Source organism: Chionomys nivalis, chromosome 13 (genome assembly GCF_950005125.1).
Source record: "Chionomys nivalis chromosome 13, mChiNiv1.1, whole genome shotgun sequence".
Classification (NCBI taxonomy): domain Eukaryota; kingdom Metazoa; phylum Chordata; class Mammalia; order Rodentia; family Cricetidae; genus Chionomys; species Chionomys nivalis.
Window position 1 is genome coordinate 68530942 of NC_080098.1, and position 25856 is coordinate 68556797.

General features: G+C 49.9%; 1 protein-coding gene across 1 annotated transcript in view; it reads left to right on the forward strand.

Annotated features, from left to right (window-relative positions):
• The first annotated feature begins 36 nt into the window (after positions 1 to 36).
• Positions 37 to 25856, forward strand: part of Cdhr2 (cadherin related family member 2) — a 44509-nt gene continuing 18689 nt past the window's right edge. Inside the window, exons 1-8 of the mRNA XM_057787076.1 lie at positions 37 to 232; positions 20906 to 20968; positions 21227 to 21298; positions 22042 to 22181; positions 22308 to 22361; positions 23323 to 23412; positions 24884 to 24973; positions 25591 to 25716. Coding sequence (XP_057643059.1) covers positions 37 to 232; positions 20906 to 20968; positions 21227 to 21298; positions 22042 to 22181; positions 22308 to 22361; positions 23323 to 23412; positions 24884 to 24973; positions 25591 to 25716 — 831 coding nt within the window. The remainder of the gene's footprint in view (positions 233 to 20905; positions 20969 to 21226; positions 21299 to 22041; positions 22182 to 22307; positions 22362 to 23322; positions 23413 to 24883; positions 24974 to 25590; positions 25717 to 25856) is intronic.

Consider the following 25856-nt stretch of genomic DNA (forward strand, 5'->3'; position numbering starts at 1 on the left):
CACGCCCCCTCGGTGAACTCCCTGCTTGGTGGCGCAATGGGCTGGTCGGGCCTCACCAACGCGGAGCGGGGGAGGACCGGCCCGGGGAATCTGGACACGCCCCCTCAGCGCGGGCGAACCGCTCAAACTGATCGTCGCTTTCCCCTGCGGCGAACAATGGGCCTACCGGGCCGCACCATCGCGGACGAAGGGGGAGAGGCGGGGCGTGCGGACCGGGCGAAGCATTGGGAAGGTTTGCGCTCTTGGTGCCTTTGTGACACGGCATGAGAGCGGTCTCTATTTCCTCTCCTGTAAAATAATTAAATACGACTCTATGGTCTTTCAAGGGCACTTCAGAGGACAAAGACGCCACACACGGCAGTAGATCCTGCCCGAGCAGTTCCTTAGGTGCACGGGAAGAGGGTCGTAAGGACTACAACTCCCAGCGGGCCATACAGCCGAGCATGTCGGAAGTTGCCTTTCCTGCAGACTGTGCTCTGAGGATTGCCAGGACAGTCTCTAGGAGCTCAGCCCAAGACTTGGTTGACTCTGTGCAGTTCGTTTTCCTCGGGGTTAACTGGGGCTTTAAAAGCCTTGTTTGTTGGCCTCCTCCTGACGAGAGAGCTTTAAAGGGAAGGTATTCCTTCGAAGGGGCCCAGGGTCTGAGGCCAGGAATGGTTTGGAAAGCTGATTCTGGGGGTGACCTGAGCTGGTACCCTCATTATACAGGCACCGAAGGAACTTTGTACCTGCAAAGTGCAACGATCTAGGAGAATGGGGCATGGAAGCGTGAACACATTCCACCAAGGAGCCTCTTGTCAGCTGTGGCTCTTTGGGTCACTTCTGAGGCAGTACTAAGAGGAAAACTGACGGTAGCCAGTGTCATACAGATCAGGGACAAGCTGCCACTAGATTTCACCTTGACCAGTTTCTGCACACAGAGGGTGGGTGCAACGGAAGAGAGACCACAGGAAGCTTTTTTAATTTTGTTTTGTGTTTTGAAACAGAGTCTCTATATAGCTTTGTCTGTTTCAGAACTCGCAGTGTAGACCAGGTTGGCCTCAAACTCAAAGATATCCACCTGCCCTGCCTCCCCGGATTAAAGCCTTGCTCCACAATGCCCTTTTTTTTTTCAAAGCTAACCCTAACGCAGTGGCTACGAAGGACCTTCGTGTATACTCGCTACCCATGTGAACATTGCTCTGTGACTTGCTGTGTTTGGAGCTCTCAAACATTACACGATTAGTCCCTACAACGTTTCCATGTATTGGAGCCGGCTTTATTTGCAGTTTACAGATGAGGGCTTGAGGGAGGACCCTAGAACTTAAGATGGTAAATTTCCAGAAGACTTTAGGACCTGGTCATCATTGACTCTTAGCCCCACTTAATACTTCCCATTCCCTGAAACTGACATTGGACATGACTCTATTATTCGAACCTGGATCATCACAGCCCAGAAACCAGTGAAATTCTCAGGCTGCCTTTGTGACAGATAGGAAGGGTACCATTGACCTATCAGGTTTATGCAGATGCTATGCAAAGATCTAGCCTTTGTCCGCTTTCTAGCAGCCAGAGTAATGACTCAGAGCTGCTGTCCCGCTGTAGAGCAAGGAAGGAGTCCAGGGTCCACCCTTTTGGGTTGGGCACAGAGACCAGACTGGTGTACTTGGACCCATGGTCTAAGGCACAGTTGGGGCCTCTGGTGACATCACCTGCTTTTCCTCCCACCACCCAGGCCACCAGCCCATGATTAGTCTCTTTTATTCCCAGTGCAGAATCCACCAGCTATGGTCAGAGAATCAGGCAATAGTGGGCCTGATAGTGTTAGCATGTCCGCATGATCCTCAGCTGATAGTCTGGCCTTGGATCTCTGTCTTTCCACCTGGAATAAAAGAAAGGGCTAGGGGCTGGAGAGATGGCTCAGTGGTTAAGAGCATTGCCTGCTCTTCCAAAGGTCCTGAGTTCAATTCCCGGCAACCACATGGTGGCTCACAACCATCTGTAATGAGATCTGGTGCCCTTTTCTGACTTACAGGCATACAAGCAGACAGAATATTGTATACATAATAAATAAATAAATTTTAAAAAAAAAGAAAAAGAAAGGGCTATCCTAGAGCTGTGGAAAGGAGATTTCACTTGTAACAATAACAAAACCACCAGCCTCATAGCACAATGAAAGCCAGTGTTCACTGAGTCCTAGACACTGCTGCACTCTGTGACTTTCCTGTCGTTCTTGGTGCCTGCCTAGGCAGGAGTCGTACATCAGCACTGTTCAGACCAGGTGATTTAACTTCCCCACCCTAATGGACTCTATAGCCTGGTGCCCGATGTCTAGATGTGTCACATGGAGTGAGCCTATCAGGGGTGTGCAGCCCTGCCCAGCGTTCTCAGGAGCACTTCAGAGAGAAAACTTCTCCTGGGTACCGAACCTGTAGTCACAGCGTAGCTCCAGAGCCGGTCTGTAGATTCTCTCTGTGTAGACCAGACTGTAGTCAGGGATAACTTTGAACTCGAGATCCTCCTGTCCCTATCTCCCAAATTCTAAGATTGCAGCACTACTGGTTTAGAAATGTTTTCGTTTGGTTGTTTGAGATGATCTCACTACGGAGCCTTGGCTGGCTTGGAACTCCGTTTCTAGACCAGGCTAACCCAGGACTCATAGAGCTCTACCTGCCTCTGTTCCCTTCCTCTAATGCCTGGATTAAAAGTGTGTGTCATCACGCCTGGCCTTAGTGATGGAGGAAGGTCATTGGTTAAAAAATAAAGAAACTGCTTGGCCCTCATAGGTTAGAACATAGGTAGGTGGAGTAAACAGAACAGAATGCTGGGAGGAAGAGGAAGTGAGCTCAGACGCCATGTTCCCCTCTCCCGGGCAGATGCAGGGCAGCTCCTCTCAGAGACAGACGCCATGCCTCTGCTCTCCAGGGCAGATGCGATGCAGCAAGCCGCCAGATCAGACATGCTGAATCTTTCCTGGTAAGACTGATGCTACACAGATTATTAGAGATGGGTTGATCGGGATATGAGAATTAGCCAGTAAGGGCTAGAGCTAATGGGCCAAGCAGTGTTTAAAAGAATACAGTTTGGGGCCGGGCGGTGGTGGCGCACGCCTTTAATCCCAGCACTTGGGAGGCAGAGGCAGGCGGATCTCTGTGAGTTCAAGGCCAGCCTGGTCTACAAAGGGAGTTCCAGGACAGGCTCCAAAGCTACAGAGAAACCCTGTCTCGAAAAATCAAAAAAAAAAAAAAAAATCAAAAAAAAAAAAAAAAAGGAATACAGTTTGTGTGTTGTTATTTTGGGACATAAGCTAGCCAGGCGATCAGGAGTTGGGGCGGCAGGAACACAGCCCGCAGCTCATTCAACAGAATGGCCCCCAACGTGTGGACGACTATATCCACAGAAAGCTTGGGAAAGAATAGAGTAAAGCATGTTTTCTTGGTAGCAGCAATTTCTTGGGTCTGCTCTGCTTGCTAGAGGCAAGCAAGCGCTCTTATCTAAGAGAGGCTTCCTGACTCAGCTTTAGCTGCAAAACCTTGCAGCTCATTAAGAGTTCCTGCCACGAAACACTTAAATGGTATTGATAAAAGCTGGCTGCATGCTTGTTTGTTTTCAGCCGTAGCAGGAAAAATGTTGTGCTGTTTTAAAATGCTGGCTTTCTGGGCCGTCCTGCCAGGGCAAACTCTGACTCAGGCAGGCAGTCTGAACGAGTGTGGTCTGTGAGCAGAATGCTGCAGCTTGCTTGCTGGCAAGGACCTTGAAATGCCACAGAATTGTGGCAAGAAAAATGACTCCAGCAGTACCTCAGCCATGAGGCTGGAAAGCTAAGGAATGGGCTAGATCCAGCCGCCAAAGCCACGGCTTTAATCCTACCTATATTGCTTGGTAAATTAAAGACTCCTGTTGTCAGAAAAAGAGAGATATACAGTAAGGAGAGATTCAAAGACAAAGAAAACTTTAAATGATTTACAGTGTGTTTAAAAATATATGCAGGCTAAAAGTTAACGTTCTTAAAAGTAAAAAAACAAAAATAAGGAAGTAGTTGGGTGTGGTAGTACACACCTTTAATCCCAACACTTGGGAGGCAGAGGGAGATTGACCTCTGTGACTTCAAGGTGTGGTAGCACATGCCTTTAATCCAAGTGCATAAAAGGCAGAGACAAACAGATCTCTGTGAGTTCAAGGTGTAGTAGCACACACCTTTAATCCCAATGCCTGGGAGGCAGAGACAGGTGGATCTCTGAGAGGTCAAGGACAGCCTGGTCTACAGAGTTATTCCAGGTCAAAGATACAGAGAACCTGTCTCAAAAAGCAAAAAATAAAAGTAAAAATAAACAAAATAGAGGTTAATATAAAGTGCACAAAGATGGAAAATACACAGAGAATTTTGATACTGTATGCTATTATGCTCTGTTTGAATTGTTTGAATGCTGAGGAAGGAGCAACAGCTGCTAAAAGATATTTGTTTATAAATGCTACTGAACTAATCCAACACAGATATTTTGAAAATACCTTGACTTCAAAATGTGGATCTAAGGATATGATACTTTGGAAAAGAGATTCTTCTTTTGTTTTCACAGAGGACGAGACCCTGTTGATTGTTTCTATCTCAATATGGTATGATAGACCACGCCCTCCTGAAAGGTTGCTGTGAACACCCTCAAAAAATTACTTTGCTCAACTGCCGACTGAGATGAACCTAGCAGACAGGTTATCCCATAAAATACCTGAATAACAGCACCCCCATTCAGCAGGAAGCAGTTTGGAGAGAAATAACTACGTCCATATTCCCAAATATTGTTTATAAATGTTCTTTTACATTTAAAGGGGGATATGATATAGGTATGAATAATTTGCATTGATATGGATTTTGCTTTAGTGATTTAAATTTAAGGCCAATTTTGTTATATGTATATGTATTTCTGATATTGATTAAGGTATTGTGATTGTGTAGCTCATGTAAAAATGTTATGTATATAAGTTGTTAATGAATAGTTATTTATAATAGTCAAGTTTGTAGTCATGTTAGATTTTCTAGATGTACATAGATATATTTTAGATAGACATTCTTCATATCTTTCAAAGACTACGGAATATGCTATTTAATGTTTTAATAACTTAGGACTTTTCATGACAATGAGACACTCTGCTCCTGGCAGCACCAATCTACTTCAAGAAGAAGATGGGCATCGAAGAGGATCCTTATGGAGTTTGATAGCCATTTGGACAAGAAACTGCTCTTGCCTGGACTATTGCATAAACTGGACACAGAGAACCCGCAGAGAGAGGACTGCTGAACTTGCCTAAAGGTGAGATGATCTTTCGGGGTTCCTGATTCATGAAAGAGTCTGTGAGACATTCTGCAGGACACAGCAGATAGTGACTGAACTGCCTTTGAAATTTCCTGCTTCATGGAAATGTCTGCTGGAAACTATGGGCCTGTAAGCTGAAGATGGATGTCCCAATAGTACAGAGAAACTTTGGGTGACTGTCAAGGCAGCGAGATGTCTCTGTCATTTCTAGAGTTTGAAAGTTGCTTATTTCTTGTTTGCTTAGGTAATATTGTATCTTTCTGGAGCCTTTGATGGAGTTGAAGAATAGTTAGTTATAGTTATAGTTTTCCTTAGTTATGATAAAGATAAAATAGATGTAAATATTGTAATTTTTACTTGATAACTGTTTTGTTATATGTAATTTTGCTATGTTAAAGTTAAAGCCTTCCTTTTTATTTTATGTTTAAACAGAAAAAGGGGAAATGATGGAAGAAGGTCATTGGTTAAAAAATAAAGAAACTGCTTGGCCCTCATAGGTTAGAACATAGGTAGGTGGAGTAAACAGAACAGAATGCTGGGAGGAAGAGGAGGTGAGCTCAAACACCATGCTCCCCTCTCCCAGGCAGATGCAGGGCAGCTCCTCTCAGAGACAGACGCCATGCCTCTGCTCTCCAGGGCAGATGCGATGCAGCAAGCCGCCAGGTCAGACATGCTGAATCTTTCCTGGTAAGACTAGTGCTACACAGATTATTAGAGATGGGTTGATCAGGATATGAGAATTAGCCAGTAAGGGCTAGAGCTAATGGGCCAAGCAGTGTTTAAAAGAATACAGTTTGTGTGTTGTTATTTTGGGGCATAAGTTAGCCAGGCGATCAGGAGCTGGGGCGGCAGGAACACAGCCTGCAGCTCCCTCTACACCATAGAAATGTTTTTAAATAGATGAATCCTGCTTTTATTTTTGTCTTGTCTACCAAGACTCTCAGAAGCTTCTTTCATGGACTCTTCTTCTTCCTTCTTCATCTTTTTCCTTTTCCTCTTCCTCCTCCTCTTCCTCTTCCTCTTCTTCTTCTTCTTTTCTTCTTCAGGGGCGTTTTGAGACAGTGTTTCTCTGTGTAGCTTTGGAGCCTATCCTGGAACTCACTCTATAGACCAGGCTGGTCTTGAACTCACAGGGATCCACCTACCTCTGCCTCCCAAGTGCTGGAATTAAAGGTGTGTGCCACCACTGCCAGGCTATGAATTACTTTTACCCAGAACCTCAAGATATATTTTGTAGACAAGATTCAATTATAGATTCCCCTTCCCTCATCCAACTATATAGCATACACATCTTTTTGTTTGTTTTTAGAGATAAGGTTTCTCCATGTCAACCTGGCTATTCTGGAACTCACTATGTAGACCAGGCTAGCCTTGAACTAAGAGATCTGCCTGTTTCTTCCTCCCAAGTTCTGAGATTAAAGGTTGCAAGCCAGCACAACCAGCTCCATATATCTTAATTTGTTTTACATTTGGGGAAGAGGGTTGGGGAATCAAACTTCCCTGTCAAAATATCCACCTACACTAAGCTCATGACACATCCCCATTGAATGTGAAGCAGACATGGTTCTGCCTCAGCAACAGACTACCGACTGGTAGTAAGAAGACAGAGGAAACTATGGCTCAGGCTGCAGAGCCCCAGCCAGTGGAGGCAGTGGGAGTCTGTAAAGTCCTCAGTCCCCACTCCAGCAGTACTGTCTTAGCTCTTTGCTCTTTTAAACATTTTTATTTTAATACCTGTGGGGCTCATGCATGCGCCACAGTTTATATGTGGAGGTCAGAAGATAACCAACAGGAGTGTGGTCTCTTCCTTTTTATTTATTTATTTTATTTTATTATATTTATTGAGCTCTACATTTTTCTCTGCTCTCCTCCCTGCCTCTCCCCTCCCCTTTTCAATCCTCCCCCAAGGTCCCCATGCTCCTAATTTACTCAGGATATTTTGTCTTTTTCTACTTTCTACTTCCCATGTAGTTTATATCTATGTAAGTCTCTCTTAGTGTGGTATCTTCTTCATGTGCCTCTAGGGATCAGATTCAGGTTGTCAGACTTGGTGGCAGGCTCCTTTGTCTGCTGAGCCCTCCCTGCCTATGGGAGACACCACTGAAGAATCTTAGTGCCAGGCGGTGGTGGCGCATGCCTTTAATCCCAGCACTTGGGAGGCAGAGACAGGCGGATCTCTGTAAATTCAAGGCCAGCCTGGTCTACGGAGCAAGTTCTAGGACAACCAGGACTACACAGAGAACCCCTGCCTCAAAAAAACCAAAACAAACAACAACAGCAACAACAAAAGCACCCTGTAAAGCAGGCAGGGTAATTTCTCTCCCAGTTTCATGTAGGCTGGGCTAAGGTCCCCAGGAGGAGGAGTTCCCCCAGAGGATAAGCAGTCAAATTCTGGCCTCTTAACCCTTCCCTTGCGTCTGGTGGAGTGTTGGAAGGACAGAGGACGTCTAACATCTAAGGGGAATATAATCAGAGCAGGAATGAAATCAACAAAAGCAAAGAAAAAAGTCAACGCGTTGGTTTAGGTGAAGAACCCAATAGTGGATGACTTGGGACATGGCTGCCTCCAGGGCTAACACAAAGTCATGAATATATTGTTTCTATTTCCTTTCTGTTTGTTTGTTCCCTGTCTCCGGAGCAATGGGATTAAAGGCTTTTGCCACCATGCCTGTTTTTGTTTCTTACCTCTGCTTTTTCCTTAGTCTTGGGTTATCTCTGTTACTTGCTCTGGTGACATTAAAACAGCTCTATGGTGTTCTAGTCACTTTCTTACAGTCCAGACTCCAAACATGGTGGGGGGGGAACCTATCCTTTTTACCATGCCAAACAAAGCCTTTTGTTTGAGACCAATCATTAGGGTTTTTTGTTTGTTTGTTTGTTTGTTTTGAGACAGGGTTTCTCTGTAGCTTTGGGGACTGTCCTGGAACTATTTTTTTTCTTTTTTTTAATATTTATTATTTATTATGTATACAATATTCTGTCAGTGTGTATGCTTGCAGGCCAGAAGAGGGCACCAGACCTCATTACAGATGGTTGTGAGCCACCATGTGGTTGCTGGGAATTGAACTCAGGACCTTTGGAAGAGCAGGCAAAGCTCTTAACCACTGAGCCATCTCTCCAGCCCCCTGGAACTATTTCTTGTAGACCAGGCTGGCCTCGAACTCACAGAGATCCACCTGCCTCTGTCTCCTGAGTGCTGGGATTAAAGGTGTGTGCCACCACCACCCGACTTGTTTTTCTTTTCTCTTTTCTTTCTCCCTCCCTCCTTCTCTCTCTCTTTCTTTTTTAAATTTTTTTATGGTTTATTTAACTTTACTTTATGTGCATTGGTGTGAAGGTGTCAGATCCCCTGGAATTGGATCTTCAGACAGTTGTGAGCTGCCATGTGGGTGCTGGGAATTGAACTTGGGTCCTCTAGAAGAGCAGTCAGTGCTCTTAACCGCTGAGCCATCTCTCCAGCCCCTTTCTTTCTTTCTTAAAGACACTATGTATCCCAGACTGGCCTTGAACTCGTCATCCTCTGGCCTGCCCCTCCTCTGCGCCTGGGATTATAAGTACAGGCCACCATGCCAGGTTTCTCATTGATTTTTTTTTTTTTTTTTTTTTTTTTTTTTTTTTTGGTTTTTCGAGACAGGGTTTCTCTGTGGTTTTGGAGCCTGTCCTGGAACTAGCTCTTGTAGACCAGGCTGGTCTCAAACTCACAGAGATCCGCCTGCCTCTGCCTCCCAAGTGCTGGGATTAAAGGCGTGCGCCACCACCGCCCGGCTTCTCATTGATTTTTATAAGCAAACCTGTCCATTTGCTGTGGTCCTAAGTCTGATTGCCTAGCCCTCAGTCACATGCCCACACAGAATGGAGGAGTCATATGTGTTTCCTACAGGAAACTAGAGGACCATTACCTGGGCAAGGGCTCTTGGGCTCTTTGGACGTTGGTAGCTGTGACTGGGAGATGAGGATGCTTCATGGGCAGGGAGAAGCATAGAGGAGGATGTCCAAGGGGAGTAATGAGGAGAGACAAGGCAGCACTTTCTGTCCTGTGACTCAGGGGGCTCCCACAGCCACTAGCAGTCAAGGGAAGCAGGCATGGCTTCAGGCTCCCTCTGGGGATGGACACCACAAACATGGTCCTTAATTCTTTTTTTTCTTTCTTTCTTTTTTTTTTTTTTTGTTAATTTGTTTTGTTTTGGTTTTGTTTTTCAAGGCAGGTTTTCCCTGTCTATGAGCTATGACTGTCCTGGAACTTTCTTTGTAGATCAGTCTGGCCACAAAGTCACTGAATTCTCCTGCCTCTGCCTCCCAACTGCTGGGATTAAAGGCATGCACCACCATACCCAGCCATGGACCTTAATTCTTGTGGCATCCAGCATCTATGAGACACAATGTAAAGCACACAGTAGGTGCTCAATAAATGCAGATTCTAGCTCCTCCCCAGAGACATGAGGACAGCCTTCACCAGGACTTAAAGAACCAGGAGCCTTTGGTGTATCTGGTGCTCTCTGAAGCGTGGCACTCACAGACCGGACTCTCAAAGCGGACACAGCAGGATCCAGCGGGAGCAGAGCTTCCCCAGGACACTCAGCTAGGAAGAGGTATGCAGGCTGGGGATCTGGGGTGCAGGCCTCTTTCTGCTGTGCAGTAGGATGAAATGAACTTGGGGACCTGTTTCCCTATCAGAGGCCACCATTGTGAGTGGGTGGAGCCCCTGGCACTGTCCTTCAATTTTCTTTTCTTTGTTTTTGTTTCTTTGAGATGATATGTTACTATATTTGGTCTGGAACTTGTTATATAGACCAGCCTGGCCTAGAACTCAGAGGGATCTACCTGCCTCTGTCTTCTAAGTACTGGAATTAAGAGCATAAGCCACTACACCCGGTGTTGGCCCTGCCCTATGAGGGCCTTCTTAGCAGGGACAGATATCAGGCTGGGAGGGCCTCGTTCAAGCCACAGGGTGCCCCCTTCATGCCAGCCTCAGAGGTTGGGCCTGGAGGCTCAGTGCTTGATAGTTGAATCATTACAAGTTCCCTCACGCGCCCCCCCATCTCCCCACCTACCTTCTCCACAGGTTCCCGCCACTGAAGATCAGCCAGGAGAGGACAGGAGGTCCTGGTGGCCCTTTGGCTATTATCATCCCCATCTCCAGCTTGCAGCAGGACCCTGGACTGGGCACCCGCCTGTCCCCTTTTCCAGCAGCTGGCCTGCCTGTCCCTCCAGCACCGCAGTCCGGGGCCTTGCCTGCTCCAGCTGTAGCCGGTGCCTTCTGAGGAGGTGTGGTCTCTGCATGGTTAATAATTGCTCAGAGGAGGTGGAGATGGTGCCAAAGTCTGCAGCTGTGTGGCTGCTGGCTCCAGACGGTGCCCACCTGTGACTGGTGCACATCACTGCCTGTGTGCCCCTTCCAGGGCACAGGTAGGGGCCATCCAGCTCAGCTGCTTCGGGGGCTCATAGCCAGGGGTAAGCTGGGGTCCTTGGGATTGAGGCAAGCCTTGGATGCTTCAGAATCATTCGCTGGCCATCTGGCACGAGGGGGGGGGAACACCAACGGGCAGAGCTAGCTGTGGCGCTAGCCACTTTACTGGGTTGGGCAGAACTGGGCTTGAATCGGTGAGGTCACCTGCGCAGCCTGTTTCTTCTAGAGTGTAGGGCTGAGACCTCCTCTTCAGGCCGTGGCAGCCCCCGGTTCTGCCTTCCCAAGTAACTGGGGGTATTTGGAGCAGCCAAAGGGATCCTTCAAGACAGAGGGTAAGGATCTCCCTAGGAAGGGAATTAGCCCCCTCTCCTCATCTGCTATCTAGGAAGAGGGAGGTAGGGGCTGAGTCTGGCTCTGAGCCTGAGTGGGAGATCTGCTGGGCTCAGATCTTCTCTAAGTTCCATTCATACTCTGAGTGGGTTGCTGACTGCTTTTGGGCCTCGGTTTCTGCATCTGTAGAGTGGGCATGGTACTACTAGTAGCCCCTGAAGGGCTCATGAAGCAGGCAGGGCAGCGGTATGGAGGCTGTCCCTCACAGACCCAGGCGTCGAGTGCTGGGTCACCTCTGGAATTACTGACCATGCTGTCCCCAACCCTAGCTCAGTCCTTGTCCTGGTTACAGGATAGAGACCCAGCCAGGCCAGCCCTTGTTCAGACAGGACTGACTTGAGGCAGAATTTTGGAGAACACTGATGTTCTCCTGATCAGCATAGGCCATAGCCTGACCCTCACCTTGTTCCTCAGCAGGGGAACCAAAGCTGAGGGAGAGGGAGGTTTGCCTGGTGCTGGACAGTGTATGGAATGCTGGATTCAGACCTGGGACCTGATCCATTCCTGTCTTCCAGAAGAAGCAGTTCGGGGGGCGGGTGGCATTGCCTCCGGCTACAGAAAGCCTGGTATCTCTGGGGAACGGAAGTTAGAATATCCTTGGGTCCCTATCTTTGCAGCTGGGCCATTTGCCTGGGCTGGTGGGATCAGGAGCGACCCTTGTGGGATCATCAGAGGGGCACCTGGGTCCAACCTTGCCTGCAGCTGGGATTTAACCCTCCTTCCTTTGTTCTTGGCTGTCCCTCTGAACTGAATTTCTTTTTAGGGTCATGAACAATAACTAAACAATAGCTGTTTCCCGGGGAGCAGCTGTGGGAAGGAGTGAGAGAAAGCGGAAGTGAAAGGGCTTAGGGATCTGCACTGGGGATAAGGAGGAGTCGGGCAGCTGTAGGGTAGGGAAACCCATGGCTGGGCTTTTAGCAGGGGAAGGGGTCCGTTCTCCTGTAGCCCTCCCAGAAGTCCTCGGTAGGTATGAGGTCCTCACTCCCGCTGGATCGAATTCTAGAGGCATTTGGTTTCCTGGAGTCTTGTGAGGTGTGGCCAAAGCGCCCTCTGAGCTGAGAGGAAGGAGCCCATGCTGGGTCAGACCTGGCTCTGGGGGTCATAGGGTGACCGGGAGCCCCTAATGCTCCTGACCTTTTCTCAGACACTTTACAGTGTGGATAGTTGTATATTTTTAACTGACACAGATTAATTGAATAGATTGATGAAGTACAGCTTAGCATTTCCACATCTATATTAATTCATAATAATTAGATCAGGGTATTTGGTCCACCTCTCACCTCAGACGTGTCTCCCATTGGGTCTCACATCTTTGTGATGGGAGTGAGCAAGCTTCCCCACTGGCTCCTTTGAAGTGTTTGTCCCACAGAGCTACCCTGCTGTGGTAGAGAGCCTCCTGCTCAGCCCCAAGTGAGTGGGAATTTGGGAGCAAGGCCCTGGGTTTTCTGGGGTCTAGATGGAAGCAAGGCCCTGGGATTTCTGGGGTCTAGATGGGAGCAAGGACCTGGGATTTCTGGGGTCTAGATGGGAGCAAGGACCTGGGATTTCTGGGGTCTAGATGGGAGCAAGGACCTGGGATTTCTGGGGTCTAGATGGGAGCAAGGTTCTGGGATTTCTCAGGTCTAGATCGAGAGCAAAGACCTGGGATTTCTGGGCTCTAGATCTGTTCTTTCTTCCTCTCCCTCTCTCCATCTGCTTCTCCCTCCCTGATTTTCTCTTTTACAGTTTCGTTTTTTGTAGCTCAGGCTAGCATAGAACTGGAGAGCCTCCCGCCTCCTGAGTAACTGGCTGTGTTCCAGGCCCAGCCTCCCATCTAGAGAAGCAGACTGTATCAGGTGCATAGTGACATGAAAGGGGTCTCACTTCACACCCAAGTTTGATTTGTGGTTTTCCACGGGAGAAAAGGGGGGGAGGGTTCCCTAGTCCCAGTCCGCAGGCACCTCCCCTCCCCTCCCTTTCTTCTCCCTTCTGTCCTGGAACAAATGTCCCCTGACTGGGGCCCAGAGGCTCCATTTGTGACTTGAGCCTTGAAGGTAAACGGAATTTGCACAATGGTGAGGGACACCAGAGGGCCTTTGGGGGCAGAGGAGACACATGCAAATCTAGAGTGAGCATGCAGGGTGTGGACTGTGGACAGGACACCATAAGAGGGGAAGAGAGCCACCTATGGAAGAGACCCAGGTCCTCTGGGGACTTGGCTTGCCAAGGGTAGGAAGTGTGTCCCATAGCCAGTATGAGCCTTGGACAGGCGGGTCTTGGGAGTGACTATGTCCATCGAGGTGACGCAGGTCATCTGGTACTTGGTATTTGGTACAGATCTCATGACACATCTTTCTTAAGTGACAGAATCCAGGAGAGGATGCTGCAAACTGCAGAACTTTGGCCTCATCATGATCAATGACCATGGCTGTGAAAAGTCATAGTGACAAAGATAGGGATAAGACCATGAGACCTAGGGTCATCTCAGGCAGTATGCGGAGCAGGACCCAAAGGAGCTCTGGGCATGGCCTCTGACTGCTGTGGATTGCTGGGCAGGAGACCCAGTTCCCCAGAGGTTTAAGGTTTCCAAGGGGCAAAGAGGCGTGTCTGAGCCGGCACCCCCTACCAGGAGCTAGTGACCAGGCAGGGGAGATGGCATGGAAGTGTGCAGACGTGGGTCCCTATCATCCGAGTTACACTATGGGAATGGGATGGGGGGAAGGGGGAGCAACTTGGAGGAACAGTGAACAGGAGTGGGGCTGTGAGTGGACTTGGTGGCCATGGAGAAGGAAGGAAGGTTCCAGTTTGGTTTCTTTTCATCAGCTTCACCTCTCTGGGGCTACTGTGGAGCCTGGGGGAAAATGTGGTACATCAGAACAGGAGGGGGGAGGAGGAAGAAGAAAGAAGAGGAGGAGGAAGAGGGGACACTCGAAGCCCTGAAAAGGGAGCACAAAGATTTGTCCCCTGCTGAGCTTGGAACCCCGGGCCCTGTGCATGCCACTGATGTGTGGCTCCAGATCTTTTAAACTTTGTCTTGAGGTGCAGTCCTCCCATTTTTCCAGGCTAACTTGAACTCTCAACCCTTGTGCCTCGCCCTTCAAGTAGCTGGAGTTATGGGCACACACTCCTTACCCCACTGGATTGGGTCCTAGTATGGATGGTAGTGGGTTCCTTCCAAACTTCTTTGCTAAGGACAAGATAGCGGGTGCAAAGGGCCAGCCCAGCGCTGCCCTTCACCTCCAACTCCCTTCCCTGTGCTGAGCTGGGTGGAGAAACTTCCTTCTTGGGAGATTGGCTGAGATGACCTTTGTGGCCGGGATGAACTGCGCATGCATGCATGCATACTGTGGCTGTTTCTTTACTCCCAGTAGAAGGAAAAGGATTGAAGAAAAGACAGGAGTTAGGCTCAAGGTGATGATAGCCCCATGGAGATGTCAGGTCTTCATGTGGCAGCCAGCAAGAAAGCCCCAGGACCTTCTTCACAGGGCACATGCCTCACCCCCTGCTGCCCGCCACTCTCATCCACCTGCCACCATCACCACCTCCATGATCATACCACCACCTCCATCCGATTCACCTAGACCCCACTCCCATCCACTCACTGCCATCTCCACCCCGAACCATTGCCCCAAACTCAGACCTTGCCTTCATTTGTAGCAAGCCTTGCCCCTGCCCTGGTTGCTATGCTCTGGTCTCTACATTCAGTCTCAGAGCATGGGGGATGGAGTCCTGGAGCAAGCGCAAGCTCCACGGTGACTTCAATGAGAGTGCAAAGGCGAGGTGACGGTGCAAGCTCCAGCACAAAAGGAAGGCACCCAAATCTGTGGAGCACCCGAGAGCTGTGGGCACGTGGGCTGGCATCACACCAGCCCCAGAGTAGAGCCGAGCAGAGCACGGGCTCATTGGAGAGCAGCGAGTCACCCACCAGGACTAACTTCCACTCCCACCTTCGCTGGTCTTGTTTGCTTGATTTCCTTGGCATTACAAGCCCATGCTTTCCCTCTGCCAGAGGTGCAACCCTCCCTCCCACAGGATGTGGGAGCCCCCAGTCTTCAGGGTGTACTGATGACCAGCTACCTCCCCACTTGTGGCCAGCACCCTGTTTCCTGACTCTGACTGACTCCTATACTTGATTCCGGAGAGGTAAAAATCTGGGCTCAGTCTAAGACTGTGTGACCAATACTTTTCGTGGGTATAGATAGAATTCTAGGTTGGAAATCACTTGTTTCCAGCATTTTGCAGAAATAGTGTTCTAGCCACTCACTACTTTATAATAAATCATTCCAGAGCACAGTGGTTTAAACAACAATCTATTATTATTAATGTTCATGATTCTGTAGGAGTTTAGATTAGGTATAGCAAGGATTCAGCTCTGCTCATGGTATTTGGGGCTTCATCTAGGATTCTGTGTGTCGTAATGGGATTGAGGGCACCTCTTGCTCACAGCTTGGCAGCCTCAGAGGCTCGTGACTCCTTCACTGTTGAACTGGGGCTGGGTAATTCTCTGTGGGAGCAGGCCTGTGCGGTAAAGTCTCAACATCCTAAATGTCAGAAGCGAGCCCCAAATTTTGAGTCATTTCTTTCTTGGATGTTGGTCCACATGGAGCCTCTTGTATCTCTGTGGGGGTACCCGTTATTATCATTTTCCTGGGTCTCTTACATTTTCTGTGTATTCAGAGTTGGTGGTCCATGCTCTTGTTGGCTTGAGTTTGCAGTTCTGTGTGTGACTGTGGAGTCTGGGGGACAGGGAAGCTGTGTTTTATTGTGCTTGACCGCTTCTCTACCACTGTGACTATGGCTGAATCTAGGTAACCCTGGTTGGTGGCTTTGGGTTGTGGGTGACACCTGTCACCTGGAGGCCACACTACGAGGTGATCCTATGGAGACCCTCTTGTACACATTTTAGAATCTAGTGTTTGTTTTCATTTTTTTTTCATTTTAGGTAGGCCATTTAAAATTTTACATTATTATTTTGTTTGCTATGCTGGAGATGAAACCCAGGGCCTCACACGAGCTAGGCGAGCTCTGTCACTGAGCTGACGCATGTCCCTGCCATGTTCTCAGCTGTCAGTTTCTGGTTGTTGGTGGAAATGTCATTTCATCATCGTTAAAGGTGCAATCTTTCCTGTCACACCTCTTCACTATGGGTCCCCCTCCTCGGCAGTGTCCTCAGGTCCAGCTTGTCTGATCAGCCTCAGTGGGAGTGGGCCACATTCCCTGGGGCAGAGGCTGGCGCAGGCAGTGGCGTCTGGAAGTCCAATTGCCTCTCTCAAAATGTCCTTTCTCTCAGACCACTCTGTGCCTCTGTTTTCAGGGAACTCCGGAACTTTCAGCCTTGCTGGGGTTCGAGTCTTCTTCCTGGGGTGCACTCCACTCCAACCCCTGCTCTGTTTCAAGTGTCACCGGCTTGATAAGGTGACATGATGCCAATAGCTCGCTAGCTTCCAGTATTCCTTCTGCCATTGCAGTGGGGTTCCAGGGTGGCCACCCAAAGCAGGGCCATCCCACGAAGCAGAAGGCTCTTCCACTCTTCACACAGGCCTCCCTGACCCCTCAGATCTCTGCCCACCTGCTTGGGGCTCTCCCTTCCCATTCTGGCTATCTATGGCTGCAAGACTCACCGCCACAGAGATTACTGGCAAAGAGCAATAACAAGACCATGTGTTATGAAACATGCTTGCAATCCCAGCACTTGGGAGGCCGAGGCTGGAGGATCCCAGCCTGGGAAGCATGGTGACACTCCCATTAAACACACACACACACACACACACACACACACACACACACACACCCCTTTAACCCAGAACTTGGGAGGTTAGAGGCAGGTGGATCTCTGTAAGTTTGAGACCATTATAGTCTACATAGAGAGTTCCAGGACAGCCAGAGTTGTGTAGAGACTATGTCTCAACAGCAACAACAAAATCCCCAAACCCAAAATAAACAAATAAAAAACCCTCACATCAAAAAACAACCTTCAATCTCAGTACTTCGGAGGCAGGGCAGGTAGATCTGAGTTCAAGGCTAGACTGGTCTACAGAGAGAGTTTCAAGCCCGCCAGAACTCCAGAGACAGAGGCTAGCAAAACAAAGGGCAACTAATGACAAAATCCCAACCACTATCACCCTGCTTAGCAAACTTGAGTCTGGGCAGGGCTCTGCGTGGGTTTGGATCCCCAGGCATAGGCCTGTTTCAATATGGTTTCCTCGTGCTTCTGGCCACTGAGGTTGACTATCAAACAAACCGTTCCTTCTCTGTGCCCCCAGGAGTGCCACTGGAGGCTTGCTCCCCTCTCTCACGGACCACTCAGAGCTGTCTCAGGCTCCCTTCCAGCACAGCTGCTCATTCCTGGCTCGAAGATGAGAAGGGGAGTCTGCCAGTCTCGCAGCCTTAGCAGAAGGCATCTCTGGCGCCATGTTCTGATGATCTCACTCTTGTCTGGTGTTGTCATTGTTCTCATGGGATGTGTCTGAGTCAGGGTTACTGCTGCCATGATGAAACACCATGACCAAAATCAAGTTGGGAGGAAAGGTTTTTATTTTATTTGTCTTATGCTTCCAAATCATTGTTCATCATTGAAGGAAGTCAGGACAGGGACTCAATGGCAGGAGGAGTGCAGCTTAACAGCTTGCTTATCATGGCTTGTTCAGCCTGGTTTTTATAGAACCCAGGGTCACCAGTTTAGGGATAACACCACTCACAATGGGCTGGGCCCTCCCTCTATCAATCACTAATTAAGAAAATAAGAAAATGCCCTACAGTCCAATCTCCCCCCACCCCCAGACAGGGTTTCTCTGTAGCCGTCCTGGAACTAACTCTTGTAGACCAGGCTGGCCTCGAACTCACATAGGTCCCCTACAGGTCAACCTTATGGAAGCACTTTCTCAGTGGAGGTTCTCTCCTCTCAGATGACTTTAGCCCGTGTCAGGTTGACATAAAGTATGCAGCACAGGATGTTAACAGCTCAATAAAGAGGTGACTGAGTGATGACGCAGACAGCAAGAACGTTGAAAGCAAATGTGGTCACTCACTGTTCCAAGAAGGAGGAGCTTGCCATAGTGCTATAGAAAGAAGCCCAGGTGGACCAGAAAGCGGGGGAGGGAGGAAGGCTTGGCAGAGTGCAGCCAGTCAGGACTGGGTGTGTGGGTGACCTCTGGGCACTCTGGGATGTAGGGATAACCACGTAGCTGCTTGTTACATGGCCCTGGATTTGGTGTGAGTGTGAGACACTGACAGGTGCTTGGGGCTCTGGCTCTGAATTCTTCCGTTTGTACGGGAAGGCGTGCCCGAAGGCCTTGTTTGCTGTCTCCAGAGTTAGCTCCAGTCTCTTCCAGCCGGTCACACCCCAAACACGTCAGGACATCATAAACTCCAGAAAAGCACACCCAATTCAGCCAGTACACAGAAGGCAGAGGCAGGAGGATTGCTCCAAGTTCCAGGCCAGCCGGGGTGATAGGGAAGCAGATAGTTTCCATTCCTTGCAGAGAGAAATGCCAAAAAATGAGTAAAACTGCTTGTCTGTCATATCACCTAAAGTAATTTCTCTTCCTTATGCTCCCGACCTGCCCCCCATGCTGTCTTCCTTCATGGTGGGTGATAAGCAGACATCTGGGCAGCCCTCAGCCGAGCAAGGCCAGCCCCTGCCTGCCTGTTTGCTGTGTACTGCCAGGGCTGTACTAGGTCTGGCAGCTGGTGGCTGTAGACGACAGCCAGTACCTGTTGAGGGAGGAAGTAGGGACACTGCTCATGTGGCAGGCACTCAGAACATGTCAGCAGGCGTTTAAAATGCCAGGACCCAGCCCCCGACACCACTTCTCCACACTTCGGTGTCTTCTGTCAGTTTGGGGGAAACTGTGTGTCTTAGTCAGTGTTCTATTGCTGTGAAGAGATGTCATGACCGTGGCAAATCTTATAAAGGAAAACATTTAATTGGGGGCTCGCACACAGTTTCAGAAGTTTAGTCCATTATCATCATGGTGGGGAGCATGGTGGCACACAGGCAGACGTGGTGCTAGAGAGTTCTACATCCTGATCCACAGCCGGCAGGAAAAGAAAGACCCTGGGCCTGCTTGGACTTCTGTAACCCTGAAGCTGACTCCCAATGACACACTTCCTCCAGCAAGGCTACACCTGCTCCTAATCTTTATAATCCTTTTAAATAGTTCCACTCTTTGGTGACTAAACGTTCAAAGAGCTGAGCCTATGGAGATTATCATTATTATTATTATTTTTTCGAGACAGGGTTTCTCCGTAGCTTTTGGTTCCTGTCCTGGAACTAGCTCTTGTAGACCAGACTGGCCTCGAACTCACAGAGATCCGCCTGCCTTTGCCTCCCGAGTGCTGGGATTAAAGGCGTGCGCCACCACCACCCAGCTATTATTGTTATTATTATTATAATTATTTTTTGTTTTATTTTGAGACAGGGTTTCTCTGTGTAGCCCTGGCTGTCCTGGGAACTCACTCTGTAGACCAGGCTGGCCTTGAACTCACAGAGATCTGCCTGTCTCTGTCTCCTGGGTGCTGGGATTAAAGGCCTGACCATCACCCCCTGGCTATGGGGGCTGTTCTTATGCAAACCACCACACTGAGGCAAGACGGATCTGAGTTAAAATAGAAGGCTTGTGCTGGGGCTTCAGAACTGGTGGACAACAAAGAGGTGGAGACCAGACTTGACTGTTGAGCAGACACTGAGTGCCATGGCAGAGTTTGGGGCAGAAAGGGTCCAGGAGTGGTGACACCAGCCGTGAAGGGGCAAGAGATGAGCTCCTTTCATAATAGTCATCATTACCACTTATTCTGTGCTTACTGGGAGCTGGCCCTGCAGTGAACCTTCTCCCCCAAGGGAACCAGGGCCAGAGGGGCTGTACTCAGGTCCTGGGGTGCACTGACGACTCTGCTGAGTTTCTAGTGTTCCTTGTTAGCCTTAGGGAGCTTGGGATTGGTGGGCTCATTCACTTATGTCAGCACGGATGGGAGGAGGAGTCAGTTCCTTCTGAAAGCACTGAGATGTGGGGACAGAAAGTGACCCTCGAGGTCCGCAGGTGAGTGACTGGGAAAGCAGAAGCTTCGTATGCAGGGGACGGAGCGGCGGCGTGCAGCAGCGTTGGCGATGTCTCTGGAGAGGGATGGTAGGCCAGCATGGCTTGTGGGAATGTTAGTCATGAACCTGAAGAGGTTACTGAAGTCCTGGACGCTGTTATGGAATTTGTACTCTGGTAACCAGGAGCTGCCACGGGGTATGGTGAGATTGCTTGAGAGCAGGGAGGGGGTTTGAGTTGGAGGGAATCAAAGGAGGCCAATGACACTGAGCACGGGAGGGGAAGGTGGCCTGTATGACACAGTGCAGTGGAATGGAGGAGGAACAAATTGGATGTGACCGTTCTAGAGCCGAGATATGAAGGGGTGTTTCCCCAAGTGTGTGACAGAGACGTCAGCTATGTGATTCATGGCCAAGTTGGCCTTTCTCTCCCCTGCCTCCTCCTCTCTCTACCCACCTGGCCCTCTGAACCCTTGATCCTGAACGGTGCCATTGTGTGTGAGTCAGGGGAGGTAGAGTTGAAACTTCCAAAGTGAAAAGACCTGCGTTCAGAGCAAGTCTTGTCACTGTGTCCTGTGTGGCCTGAAGCTCGGTGCTTAGCAGCTACCCTGTACTTACAGAAACAAGGCCACCACACACCCAAGGCACTTAGAACTGTGCCGGGCACTCAGTGGGTGCTGAATTCTGGGGTGAAGTTTATGTTCAGAGTGAGGGCCATTGATAGCTCAGGGTTGAACCTAGGCAAGCAGACTTTACCAGGAGGGCGGGCTGTGTCCAGGCACCTTTCCTTGACACCTTTTTTCTTAGGTCCCTCCAAGATGGCCTGGCTGTGGCCGCTCTGTGCCCTGTTTCCTGCCTTCATGCTGTCTGGTGAGTGTCTCCCTCCCCTACAAGAGCAGTATTAAAATTGGGGACCCCAGCAGCACCTTGTGGGGGCCTGCCCTCACTAGTAAATGCCCAGCTTGAATGGCCCACCCTAGACAGGCCCTGGGAGGGCTATAGAGGAGTCTTGTTCTAGGTGGGTGGGCTGGGCTGAAGGTTGGCTGTAAGGGTAAGGGTGGACATCCAGAGGACCAGTTGGTGGTGCAGTGCAGGTGTACAGACGTCCCCTACTGTGTGTCCCTACAGTGACAGCCAACACGCCACCACGGTTCGCGAGCAATATGACATCAGTGTTTCTATCAGAGGACTTACCAGTGGGTGAGTAATGGTCCCTGTGCTGGGACTGAGGCTCCCCACCCACGTCTGAGGAACAGCCCCTGGTGATCACCACATGGACAGTCAGCCCTCTGCACCTGAAGTTTCACATTGCAGCTTCGGCCCCCACAGGCTAAAATAGTTGTAGCTTTTGTTCTTGTCCTTACTTTATAACCCAACCCCTGCCACCATATCAGGTGTTACCTAGAGGGGATTTAAATCAGGGAGACAGGCTTGGGTTCGACACAAATGCTCCATCATTTACATGAGGGACCTGAGTACCCACCAATCTGGGCCTCTGAGGAGGGTCCTAGCCCATATGTGATTGGTTGACTCCAAGGTTGTAGAGGACAGAGGCGCTCAGACAAGATTCCCACCCACTGGCTTGCCTCCCATGTTTTCCTTAGGCAGCAGAACCATCTCTCGACATCTCTGCATCTCCTAACCAGAGAGTGTCTCTCTTCTCATGGAGATGGTCATTAAACACAGTTCTTTGCTTTCCTTAGGAAGAAAATTCAAAAGCAGTCATTAAATGTGCAGTGTTCCTTCCGTAGAACACTACACAGCATTTCTGGTCTCACTAAAGCCCAGTGCCCAGAGGCAGGAAGGGAGGCTGGATGGTGATTGGGGGTGGGATCAGAACCCCAGATTTCAAGTTGCACCTGCAGCTCTGCCCTGTGGGCAGCTGGACCAGACCACCCTAACAGAGGTGGCCATGGACCTGGGGTAGCCGTGTTCATTTGCAGATGACACGGCCTTCTGGTTGGTGGCTACTGACAGTGATGATGATCCGCTGACCTATGGGATCAGTGGCCCCTATGCCTATTTCTTCTCTGTCAACTCAAGCACTGGGGAAGTGAAGCTGGCCAGCCCTTTGGACTTCGAGGTAAAGAGTGGTGGGGTGGGGAAAGCCTGGAGAGAGGGAGTGGGCAGGGCGATCCTTGGAGCCAAAGTCTTGGAAGCATGGCTGGGATCTCACACTGACAGTGATCACTTCTCCTTGCTGCTCCAGACTCTCCGTTCCTTCCAGATCACCATCTCCGTAAATGACAATCACAACCCCCCAGTGAGTTGAAAGGAGAGAGGGGAGAGGGTGGTTGGAGGGTGGGACAAACAAGGTCTCAAGTGTCCACTTCTGATCATGTGTCTGTTTCAGGCAAGCAGAGAGTACCCCAGTTGATAATACTTCAGTGTTAATTACTTTCAAAATTGTGTGTTCACCTTGTCAATTTATAAAATTACAGTGTGGGTTTATATTAATATAAATAGTGATTTTAAAATGTTTTGTTTTTATTCTCTGTGTGTGAATGCTTTGTTTGAGTATAAGCCTGTGCACCATGTGCATGTCTGCTGCCTGTAGAGGTCAGAAGAGGGCGTTGGGTCCTCTGGGACCGGAGCACCAGGGTGCTGGGTACTGACCCTGGTCCTCTAGAAGAGCAACAGTGGTCTTAACCTCTGAGTTATCCCTCTAGGCTACGTGTCTATTGTCTTAAAGTCGCTGTGCCTACCCAACAACTGACATATTGTCTTTCCAAATCTCTATATACCCCCTTTTTCTTTCTTTCACTGAATGGCACCCCCAGCCCTCCTCTTCCTCCCCCTTTTTCTTCTTCTTGTTAAAGTGTGGCGTGGTGGTACATATCTGTAATCTCAGTGTTTGGGAGGTGGAGGCAGGAGGATCCAGAGTTCAAGTCCATCTTTGGCTACATAGGGTGTCTAAGGCCAGCCTGGGCTAGGTGAGGCTGTGTCTAAACGACGTAAAAAGAGGAGAGCTGTTGTCAGTTCACAGTTTGGCTCAGTGCCAAGGGCTCATCTTATGATGGACATCTCTTCAGCAGTCATATGGAGCATGCCTGCAACTTCACATTTGACTAATTTAGAACACACAAATATACTCTAGTGCACATGTCCATACATGAAGGCGGGAGAGGGAGGATGGGGAAGAGAGTACACCCAGGTGTCCCCCAGCAGTCTTCGGGCATCTTAAGCCCTATGTTCTGGCCTCACCTGGGCTTTCTCATCTGCAGGTGACTAAGGAGCTACGCGTGATTGTGGATGACAGAAATGATAACGTGCCTATTTTCCAGGGTTCTGAATTCTCTGTCAACATCAGTGAGGTATCCCCAGTCTTTGTGGGACAGGGCATGGGGAGGGCATCTGGGAGTGGAGCATCCGTCTGGGGAGGCCATGAGTGACAGGGCCACAGTTTAGAAGCAAACATCTCAGATTCTTTCAGTCGGGAAAGGAAGCGGAGGGAGTCATGTTTCTCATGGTTTTGGAAAACTAGGGGTCGGCTGGTTAGATGGCCACCTCTCTCTGTCATTTCTACTTCCCTTGCTGCCTCCGTCCTGAGGTGTGGAGGGGCAGCTCCGGCTCCAAGCTAACACCTCACCACCTCTGTGGCTTCAACAGGAAGACCAGCCATTTCTGTTTCCACAGGCACAGACCTGACTTTCAGCTGCTCTCTGTGCCAAGTGTTCCTCCTAGAAGCAGTTCGGAGGTCTGGAACGGCTGCTCTGTGCTGTGGCCCTTTCCTCAGCCAGACTCCCTCGCTTTAACTGTTTTCACTGGAGGTTCCCAGGGCCGCCTTTACTAACAAAGTGTTGTCTCTGAATTCCCAGACCACGTGGTGGGAATACCTTTGAAGGGCCAGGCATAGGATCCACCTGACAGGCCCCACCCAGCACCCATGTGCTGGGCGCTGTTCTGGGTCCTCACCCCACCTGGTGAGCAGGTCTCCCCTGGGTGTGATGCGCCAGGTGTCACAGTCTAGAGCACAGGTGGAGAAAAACAGACTGCAAGGGGCAGTTCAGAGACGAGAAGCTCCAAAAACGACAAGACAGGGAAGAGCGGAAGAAAGTCCCCCACAGAAGGGGCTGCTTCTGGCTTCGAGTAGGTGACTTCCAGAGAGAGACCTGGATACCAAGGGGCCTGCCAGGGGATCTCCAGGGAAGGGATGGTCCAGGTTGGGAAACAGCACGTGCAAAGGTCCTCAGGCAGTGATCAGGCTGGCTGGCCTCAGAGGCTGGAAGGCAGAGGCCGGGGAGGGGCAGAGACAGGTAGCCACCTGACTTTTGAGGGCCACCAAAACAGTTTGGATCACATTCTAGGAAGAATGGGGGAACTTTCAGAAGCCAAGAGTGAGGAAGTCTGACTCAGGCTGTGGCTATAGGGAGCCCATGTGATACTGTGCAGTCAGGCTGGGTTCTAGAATGTTCTTTCACTTATGGTCTTGAGAGTCTGTATAAACCAGCTCTGGGGATATGAGGCTGTGTAGGGGAGGGTTTTCCAGGGCAGGGTTATTTGAGAGAGGTGTTCTGTTGCCTGCCTGCCCCATCTTTTTTTTTTTTTTTCCTCGAGAAAAGGTTTCTCTGTGTAGCCCTGGCTTTCTTGGAACTGACTCTGTAGACCAGGCTAGCCTCAAACTCAGAGATCTGCCTGCCTCTGCCTTCTGAGTCCTGGGATTAAAGGCATTTGCCACCAGTCGCCTGGCTGCCTGTTCCATTTGAACAGTCTGATGCCCCCTGAAGGCCCAGCCCAGGGTATAGGTATAGGATGGACACACAAGTGAAAAGTCCCTTTTTACAGACCCTGCCAGCTGGCTCTGTGGTATTCTCTGTGGTGGCTAAGGACGAGGACTCTGGGACCGGCGGTATAGTGAGGTACTTCATAGAGAAGGTGAGTGTGAGAGTCCCTGGGGAACCCAGGTGGGAGCTGGCCTCACCGAGCCTCATGTCCACTAGGGGGCAGCATCTTCACAGGCAATCATAGCTCTGGTTTCCCTGGCTTTTCTCTGACCACCCTCCGCTTGCTTCCCCAACCCCCTCCACTCCTCCAGCCCGCCTCACCCCACCACCACCGCAGGAAAGTCTCACTTTGTCCAGTTGCTGCTGAAGGAGGGTCCAATCCTTGCTCCCACCCCCTTCATCAGCCCGGTCAAGACCTCTTACAGGCTGAAGCATTCATAGCTCCGGGAGAGCTCAAGACTCAGAGAGGGCCTGGGTCTAGCCCAAGCTCACCCAGACAATAGAAGCACCTGTGTTCTGTGAAGACCAGTTTGCTTGTGACCCCACTACTCTTGAACGCCGACGAAAAACTTACTTCTAACCCACCGAAGCGATTATACCAGCCAAGGGGAGAAACCGGGGCTCAGCGATTACATGACCCGGAAACATTTGCATTCCTGGCCAATGGTAGAGCCAGGCTTTGACCCTATGTCTCTCAGTGTAGGATTCCTGAGGAGTGAGGGGCAGTGGTATCCAGAGCTGGCCTCACCTGAGCGTTCTCTGTCACAGGTCATTCCCAGCACCGATGACAGCAAGAATCTTTTCCGTATTCTGGACAATGGCTCCATTGTGTTGAATGGCAGCCTCAACTACAACAGCAAGAGTGCCTTCTACCAGCTGCAGCTGAAGGCCTGTGTGAGTGAGGCGGAGGCAGAGCTGGCGCTCAGGGAGTGTGGGCGGAGCTAGGAGCCTCTGGGGTCGGAGGCAGAGCTGGGGGCCCAGGGAGTATAAGGCAGAGCTTGGAGCCCCTGGGGCCGGAGGCAGAGCTGGGGGTC